Genomic DNA, 9,084 nt, shown 5'->3' with positions numbered 1-9,084 from the left:
TGTGCGAGGTTTCTTATCAGTTTGTGAGGTTTCTTTGATTATCAGTTTGGATGCCCTTTCTAGAGATTCGAGTGGGATGATGGAACCACCTACTATTAAGAAATATATCTGGCCCTATCTGACCTGATATGCCCACTAGTGTTTGTCCTATGGAACCCAACATTTGTTTCATTCATATTTACAATATCTTCTTGACGGCTGTTTCCCCTTACTAATATCCAGTAGCCTTTCATGTAATTTTGTTTGGAAGCTTCTGTTATGGGATTAGCCACACCAGCTTGTGCTCAGGTTCATTTGATGGTTTGCCTCCCCAACTTGACTATCATCCTTGGGCATCTTGAACAATATGTGTGCTTCTTAAAGAAAATACATGGCCGGAGCTAGTTCTTTAGTCCAATTGGCTAGTCGCTTTCCTTACTGGTAATCTTTACCTGTGTACATTTAAGGTTGCTTTTGAGACATGTGTGCCAACCCCTCTAATTTGATCCTTTGTGATCAAAATTATTGTTTTGTGATCGGCTGGATTGTTGTTCTTTTCTTCCCTATTGATATCAGGGTATTGCTGCCTTGCTGGACTGGATTGGTGGGGTCCTTTGTTCTACCGTGAAATGCATTCTCCCTTGTGCTCTTGTAATCGGGGCTTGCTCTCTTCCTTCTCCGTGTATAGTGTTCCCTTAAGTGTGGGGGTAGCTCTGTTTTTAACTCCAGATCCTCAAGATGGCTGCATTCAGAGTCAGTAGCACAACAAAAGATTTCATCCAGCAGCAGACCATCCGCCAGGGAAATCAGTTCTGTCACCAAACACCGCAAGCAGATTGGAGGCTCCCAAGCACGGTGGCCTTGTCCTAGTGGTTGGCCTGCCACGCTTTTATCTGCTTTATGTTTAGGAAGTAGTTTCTTAGTACCCTCCTCCCCCAGCCAGGACCCCAGCAGCTGCCACCATGTCACTCCCTTTGCGGGTTTCCGAAGCTTTTTCTCTATTTCTGCCAATCTTTTTTTTTTTTCTCTCCTTATTCTGACTCTTCTTCATCAGCTCTCAGAGGCAGTTCCCATCTGCCATTGTCTTAATTAGGGTTTCTATTGATAAGATAAAACACCATGACCAAAGCAACTTGGGGAGGACAGGGTTTATTTAGATCACACTTCCAGGTGACAGTCTTTAGTCAGGGCTGGCAGCAACTCAAACAGGGCAGGAAGCTGGAGGCAGGAGCTGATGCAGAGACCATGGAGGGGTGCTGCTTACTGACTCATTCATCACAGCTTGCCTAGTCTGCTTTCTCATAGAACCCAGGACCACACGCACAGGGATGGCCCCACCCACAATGGGCTGGGCCCTTCCCCATCAATTGCTAACTAAGAAAATGCCCTTCAGCTGGATCTGATGGAGGCATTTTCTCAATTGAAGTTCCCTCCTTTCAAATGACTCTAGCTTATATCAAGTTGACATAAAACTAGGCAGAATAGCCATCTTACCCAGAAGTCCTTGAAAAACTCCTGGAAGGCAAGCCCGGGTGAATAAATAGTACGGAAGCAACCCAGACCCTAGAAAGCCTTGCACGACTGCAAGGCTTCCGGCACCCTTAGGTCCTGGAGGGCAGAGCATAGGTAGATCTTGCCAACCACACCAAAGCCCAGGTGGGAGACCCAGTGAGATCACCAGTGAAAGGATCCACAGGAGAGCATCTGAAACAGGAGATCGACTGGGCCTGCAATGAGGCCCCTGTGGAAAGGGAGGGCACCAAAACAAAGAATAGTGTTGTACACCTTTAACCCCAGCACTAGAAAAGGCAGCGGCAGGTGGATCTCTATGAGTTTGAGGCTAGCCTGGTCTACCTAGCAAGTTCCAGGCCAGCCAGGGCAACACAGAGAAACCTTATCTCAAAAACAACAAAATAAAACAAGAAAAGAAAGGGAGGGAGAGCATAGGTCAGACTCTAGCCCCTCGCTGCCAGACTTGCAGTGGGAGGGTTTTCTGCAGGAGAAGTTGGTAGTCCTGGGGCTGGAACTATAGCATCCAAAGTGCCCTTTACCGCTGAGTCAGCTCCCCGGCCCCTGCTTCATACTGCCTTGCTCACCTCGAGCCAAGCTGGATCCTGTGCAGGGTCCAGCGCTTCCCGCCACTTTCTAAGAAAGTTGGCCAACCCCTGCCAGCCACTCATGTTTATTCTGAACACTTTCCATGTAGATGCTAAGTAAAGAGGGTCCCAAAGGGACTCCAGGGTGGGGAAAGAGCTCCCCGCTCATTATCACCCTGTGCATATCCTGTGTTTGTGAGGAGGCCTTCCTGCAGCCTGAGGACATTCAAGGGTAGGCATTCTAAGAGGAGGAAGCTGCCTATGCCAAGCGCCTGGAGGGGTGAGGTCACAACTATGGCTGGCTCTTCCTGTCTATCCAGCTATGCCTTCCCACCCATTTGAGTCCTGTACAGGAGGACATTGGGTAATGACATACCCATTCACAGTCTGGTGGGTGCAGAGTGCCTGCTTGCCATGTTTCAACCCACGGGTGCAATCCCAGCTTGGGCTCTCCAGCACAAAGGGATGTTAGAAATACCTTCTAGAGAACACCATTGTCCAGGTGGGTAGGAAATGGATTGGTTATCCAAAGGAGTAGGGACAGCAGGTATGGACAAGAGAACAGGTCAATGCCCCTGGACAACATAACCTCAAGGACATAAGGGACATAAGCCAGGTCAGTTGTAAGGAATAGAGAGTGGAAGAAGAGACAGACGTGACAGGCTAGAGCCATGACAGGCACGATTAGGCATACTGAACCCTAGGAAGGGGGCAGGACAGTCTATGGTGGCGTCAACTTCAGTGCCTCCATCATACCCTTTCTTGGGAAGCAGATGCTATCCAGGACAGGTGCCAAGTCCAAGTTAGAGCAGAGGGCACACTCCAGGGAACTGACAGAACTGGCCTGGCAGAGAATAAATAGATGGACCAAGACTACAGAGGGGACTTGAGATGGAACGTGCCATCGGCGACACAGTTGTCTCACAGTGGGCCTATAGAAAGTAGTTACAGGGCAGTGAGCACCAGTGTCCAGCACCAGGCCCAGGGTGACGCTTGAATAGATTTCTGCGGATCTGCTGGAGCAGGGATTGGTGACAACATGGATAGTGTGTGACCGTGCATCTGGATACCAGGCCCGGTTCACCGAGGTTCAGGGCAGTTCCACTGGCTTGCACGGCTCCGGCGTAGGAATGGACTATCGTCATAGAGTGGATGGGGCCTTGCCGGGTATGAGTGCTGGCGGATGAAGCGGAAGAGGCTGGGGCGATGTGGTCGGACCTGCGCCCGAGCAAGCAACGCCACCTGCTGGGCAGACACGTGCGCTGCCGCAGAAACCGCAGACTCCGGGTCGCCCTGCAGCTGTCCTAGGTCTGTATAAAGGGGCGCTTAGGATGCCTGCGAGAGGAGCCTGGGGCCGGCCCGCACCCATTTTATCTTGTCCGCTCCTCTCCAGCACCCTCCATCTCTCCAGCACTCTCCCCCATGGCACATCCGGTCCTCACCCTGGAACAGAGAGTCCAACAGGTCCTGACTGACTCCGCTGGGACTAGCGTGATAGACGAGGAAGCCTGTACCAAAGTAAACCAGTGAGGTCTGGCCCAACCCTAGAAGAGGCTGGCTCAGCTCTGGGAGCCCTAGCAACGTGGGTAAGACCGCCTCACCTATGAGCACAGTGGCGGCCCGGCGCAAGGGGTCCTGTGGGCTACGCAGGTAACCCTGGGTCTGACTCAGGAAGTGCTTGACATGGCTTGGATATCGCTGAACCTAGGAACACAAATGCTCATGACAGCACAGAAGGATCAGTCCTTCCTGGGAAAGAGGCTGGAGCAGGCACATGAACAAAAGCTACGGAATGACAGGCCTCAGGAGCCCGGTGGTCATGTTTAGCTCAGGTGGAGATTGTTTTGAGGGGGAGTGGCCTATAGAATCCTGAGAGAGCAGAAGCAGACCGTACCCTCTCCCCATCATGGTGCTTCCTCTACTAACCAGGCGGTGGCAGACACGGCTTAGAGCCTCAGGGCTGTCATAGTGAGCCACAGTGACCATCTCCTCTAGCAGGCCCCATCGAAGCGCCTGGTCACAGCGAGCTAACGTCCACTCTGAGCTCTAGAATGGAGGAAACAAGCAGGGTTAGCGGTCCAGAAGATGGAAAGTGGCGGAAGAAAAGGAACTGTGGCCAGAAAAGGGTGGCAAAGTCCAGGGTGAGGCGCTTAGTATAGCAGCCCACGGGAAAAAAGACAAGGACCTCAAGGACTTTTAGGTCCAGGGCTTTATTTCTTTAAAACCTTCAGAGAGGCCACAGATTGGAGCGGAAGTCCTGGATGAGACAGAACACTGACCTCAGCAGCATCCTGGCTGGAGTCATGTAGGCGCAGCAACAGCGGTACCAGACTCTGCAGCACCAATTTCCTCAGGGGTCCCCGAAGCCCCAACCGGAGCCCTCTCTGACCCCGCCGCACCAGCGTTCCAAGGAGTCCCACTGCCGAAGCACGGACGGAATCTCGAGCCTTCATGGGGAAATACAGTCAGAACTCAAGACAGAAAGCGTGGGAGAGCAGGTTAGTGCAGAGTAAGGAGGGGCCAGGGGCCGGATCAGAGGGCTTCAGATTAAACTTCGATCTGATGGCAGGACCACAGGCAACTGGGTGGGCACCCTAGGGGGAGCCTGTGGTTGGGACTGCGCAACTATAGACAGTTCCAAGCGGGACACGGTAGGACCACAGGGCAGGATTTTGCTCACGTCGTCCAGTAGCGGCGGGAGGCGTGGTCGCAGCTCAGAGCTGAGGAGCCTCACGGGTGCTCCTGGCTGCAGCAGCAGTCTCCGCAGCGCGCCCAGTGCAGCACCCACGAGCCGCGCGTCGCCTTCGCCCAGCGCTCTAAGGAGTACCGGCAGCAGCGTGTTCACGTGCCTTATCTGTAAAGACAGGACTTGTGGCAGGACCCTTCCAGACACAGCCTAGGACCCGCCTGGCCCGGCACTACCAAAATGGCACCTTCCCACGATTCATTGCAAGGTGGCCAAGACCAAGTAGGCCTAGCCAGCGCACGGTGGGCTCTGGGTCGCACTGCCAAGTTCGAAGCCGCTCCAGGATGACATCCTCCCGTAAGAGCCGTGCAGTGGGCCGGCTCTGCAACAGCTAGGCAAGAGGCATAGAGTCAGTGCATCTGTGCGTCTGGGCAGGCAGTCACCCCTCACTACACTCCAGGGAAGCAGGCTCACCCCAGTAAAGAAGGCCATAGCTGTGAGGCGATGTGGTTCGTTGGTGCTTCGGAGCCGAGGAAGCAAGTCTGCAAAAAGGCCTCGGAGATGGTGATCAGCATGCGCCACCATGGCACTGGAGAAGGGTAAAAGGGAGCTCTTCCTTCGCTTGGAAGGGCTCATCCCCACCACCTCATCTATGCCACCACCGCACCTTGCCAGCCGGGAGCCTCCTCCTGTTGTGTTGTCCTGGGGTGTCTCCTCACCTGGCCAGCAGCAGGACACCCTCCAGGTGCGTGTGGGCTCCTACCAGTCTCCTCCAGCCTCCTGCTTGCTCCATACACGTGACCACCATTCGGCCACCATCCCCTGTGAGCAGGGCCTTCAAGGCCTCCACTGTGCAGCTGGAGGTGGGAACAGTAGAGCGGTGGGCAGTGAGGGCAAGAAGGGCCTGTCCCATCCCCCACTCACCCAAGTGTACCTTCTCACCTGGCGTGGCTGTGAGGTGGCCCTCGGTGAGAAGCCTCCCAAACTTTAGGGCTCTCAGGGGAATGAACACCTTGAGCCAGCTCGTGCAGCTGTGTGACCAGTGCTAACAGCAGGTGAGGGTAAAAGCCTCGAGTGGCTCCCACGCAGCCAGAGACTGCCAACATCTCCCCAAGAGCGCGTGTGGCCTGCAGATCGAGTGAGCCCACCCTTGGAACTCTGCCAAATGTGAATGTGTGCAGGGCATCCCCCACAAGTGTGACTTGAGTCCCACCATCACAAAGTGACTCTTTGGTTGCTTGTGGCTGGGCCACGCCCCCTATGGCATCTCCTGGAGCCACTTACTGCCAGTGCCCCAGGCTCAGGACCCGCCGCGCCCTTCAGTGCCCACAGCAGTTGCACCAGCACCTGCCCGTTTACACGCTGGTTCCGACTCAGGCTTCGCCACAGCTCAGCGGCTGCCCTGGGGGTGAAGGGCCTCGGAGTGAGGAGGAGCTGTGTGGAATTCTCGGGGAAGCCTACCACTCGGACTCTAGGAAAAACCTCCAGAAATAAACCATCTTCCCACTGGCCCACATCCCAGAAAAAACGAATGCAGACTACAACAGAACCAGTCCCAGAGGCCAGTAGCCAGCCATCTGGACCACACTGAGCCCTGTTAGGTCAGGGACAGGGAAACAGACCTGCCGACTACTCCTATTTTAATTATTGTAGAGAATAAATCTAAGATAACTTCTGGGGTAAATGACACAAAGAATCAGAGATTTCCAGGAGCTCAAGCCATCCTGATTTCTTATCCCACCCACATCTGCAGGAAAAAGCAGGAAGGGGGGGTGCGCGCGCGCGTTAAGCTAAACCCGGGTATGGGTTAGGGCGGCAGCAACGATCAAGGGAGGGGATTCTGAGGCCCTGCTCCCTTACAGCCCAGTGCTTCAGGGGCCAGATTCTACGATCAAGCAATCAAGCGGGAAGGGGGAAGGAAGCCGCGTGGGGCCGCACTGCTGGGAGGGCGGGGCAGGTTACCGGTCTGGGGGTAGTGAACTGGGTAGCAGAGCACAAACCACATCCTGCGCATGCTCCAGAGCCAGTGCGCTCAACACCCGGAGGGCTGCCCGCCGGGGTCTCCCCTCTGCCAGGCTAGGTACCTGTGCCAGCAGCCCACGCACCAGACTGTGGACCTGGGTAAAAGGGACCAAATGTCAGTGGTCAGGGTCCCTTTAACCCAAAAGGAAACTCTTGCCTGCACGGCACCACTTAGTCAGAGCAGCCTTTAGGGGGAGTGTGCTTGAGGCTGCATTCTCCTCCTACCCAGAAGGGAGGCTTGTAGGATTCTCTAGGTTGATTCTCTAGGGGATGCTAACCTGGTCCTCCAGTCGTTGTCCCTGGGCTTCCAGGGCTGAGGACAGAGTGAGCGCAGTTGCCTGGGTCCCGGCATAACCAGCTTCCTCCAAACAGGCAGCTGTATACAAGGCAAGGTCTGCCAAGGCTCCTTCCTCCCAGGAATACTGGGAGGCCTAGGGAAGGGGGTATGGAACATGGAGTTTATGAAGTCCCCAAGCCTAGCTCAGCTTTCTTCCTTAGCCCTCCAGTCTCCTCATCCTTCAGATGGCTACACACCCTCTTCCTCTATGGTCTTTCCATCCTGCTTCTACCCTCAGTAATTTCCCCAGCTCCAGTACCACTTGTCTTTCCAGTGCCTAAGCGAACGGCAGCCAAACCTTGCATCACCCAGTACTCACCTGGTAGGGTCTCTCAGGGCCTGGCTCCTGGACATCCTGTGGGGAACAGTTCTCACTGCCCGCTGTATGGGGTTGCACTTCATTCCCAGGCTGGGCCTCAGAGGCAGGGGTGAGTGTTTGAATGTAGGTCTCAGTCTCGGGTACCACCTCCAGGGGCTCAGCCTGAGGGCCTGTAGAAGAAGGTCCCACAGGCTGCCCCTGGTTAGCCCGGATTCCTTCAGCTAGAGCTGTCAGAGTTAGGGACCCCACAGGGCCATCTCGGCCCCGGCCCCACACACCCCCAGCCATGGTGTTCCTACCAGCAGCACCTGCTACCACTCTTCCCGTGAAGTTGTGCCTAGATCTGACCTAGAATCAGGCCCCGGGCGGGCCCACAGGCGGGCCTACAGACAGGCGTGGTAGCGTGGGCATAGACGTGCATGCGTGTCTGAGCAAGTGCCAGTGGTTGGCTGGGGAAATCACAGAGGTATTCTAGCATGGGCTTGTGAGGGGTTTCTGCTCAGGCTGCAGGAGTTACGTGGAATGGCAAAAAGACTGGCTCTGCCCACCAGTGCCCATGTAGATGTGGACTGTAGAGAGGAGGAAGGTCTTTAGCCAACTCCCTGCCCCTCTTATCTGGGGGAGGGCTCCGGAGCAGTTTGAGATCATTCTGAGGAGGCTCTAGCAGGGTCAGGGGCCGATCTAGGCCCCTGTATTGTCACACAGCCAGACATCTGGGAATGGGTGTGGTCGGATACTGTCATCATCTCTGAACTTAAGGTACTTGGGGTGTGGAGCAAATGGGGTGAGGGCAGGCAAAGCCTCCTAAGGATGTTTGCAAGGGCCCACTGTTGTTGGTGTGGGCCATTCTGTATCCTTGCCAGTTCTGAGGTGGTACGTCTTACGCTCTGTATGTCCTCCACTCCTCGGCTGAGACTGTTTCCCCATGGCTGCTAAGGCAGTGTGTATGTATACTGTGGGCCTAGGTGGATCCCTTTCCAAGTTCATGCTCCCAGAGCTGACCCAACCTCTGTCCTAAATCCCCACTATCCACCCAAGCACACTGTAGGCACTGCCCAGAACTAAGCCAGGGGAGCTGGATGAACTGGTCTGACAATCTGCTTGGAGAGGCGGAAACGCGTGTGGAAGTATTCCATGGAATGGGCATTCACCCTCTTCAGAACCATGTACCTCAGGCTACCCAAGCCCCATCTCTGCTTCCTGCCAAGCCATGGATCTCCAGTGGAGATATGAGTAGGAACGGCTCCCATAGGCTCACACATTTGCACGCTTAGTGACCAGGGAGTGGCACATTTGAAAGAATTAGGATTAGTGGGTGTGACCTTGTTAGAGGAAGTGCATCCTTGGGGGTGGCCTTTGACATTTCAACAGCCCGTGCCAAGCCCAGTGTCTCTTTCTATATACAACTCTCAGCTACTTCTCCAGCACCACACTCCTCAGCGTGATGACAATGGATTGACCTCTGAAACTGTAAGCAATCCCCCAGTGAAGTGCTTTCTTATACAAGAGCTGTCAGTGTTCATGGTGTCTCTTCACAGAAACAGGACGGTGACTAAGACACCCCTCCGAGGCAGTTCCTCCAGCCTTGCCTCGCTTGCTGTGCCCGAGTACGCCAGCCAGCTCTCAGAGAGTCAGCTCCTCAGCA

General features: G+C 54.7%; 1 protein-coding gene across 1 annotated transcript; it reads right to left on the bottom strand.

Moving 5' to 3' along the window:
- Window positions 1-3,155: 3,155 nt before the first annotated feature.
- Window positions 3,156-7,727, bottom strand: Mroh6 (maestro heat like repeat family member 6). Its single transcript, XM_041672560.1, has 14 exons — window positions 7,440-7,727; window positions 7,062-7,214; window positions 6,724-6,878; window positions 6,046-6,163; window positions 5,704-5,888; window positions 5,481-5,618; window positions 5,236-5,350; window positions 5,009-5,152; window positions 4,756-4,929; window positions 4,355-4,522; window positions 4,002-4,121; window positions 3,677-3,779; window positions 3,518-3,583; window positions 3,156-3,385 (listed from the first exon to the last, which is right to left on the bottom strand). Exons 1-14 carry the CDS (start codon window positions 7,725-7,727, stop codon window positions 3,156-3,158), a joined length of 2,157 nt encoding a protein of 718 aa, XP_041528494.1.
- Between the last annotated feature and the right edge of the window lie 1,357 nt (window positions 7,728-9,084).

Source organism: Microtus oregoni, unplaced genomic scaffold, assembly GCF_018167655.1.
Source record: "Microtus oregoni isolate MIOR12 unplaced genomic scaffold, Mior012 000022F_ref0000154, whole genome shotgun sequence".
Classification (NCBI taxonomy): domain Eukaryota; kingdom Metazoa; phylum Chordata; class Mammalia; order Rodentia; family Cricetidae; genus Microtus; species Microtus oregoni.
The sequence above is the reverse complement of the archived record's forward strand: the minus strand, read 5'-3'. Positions and strand labels throughout refer to the sequence as shown.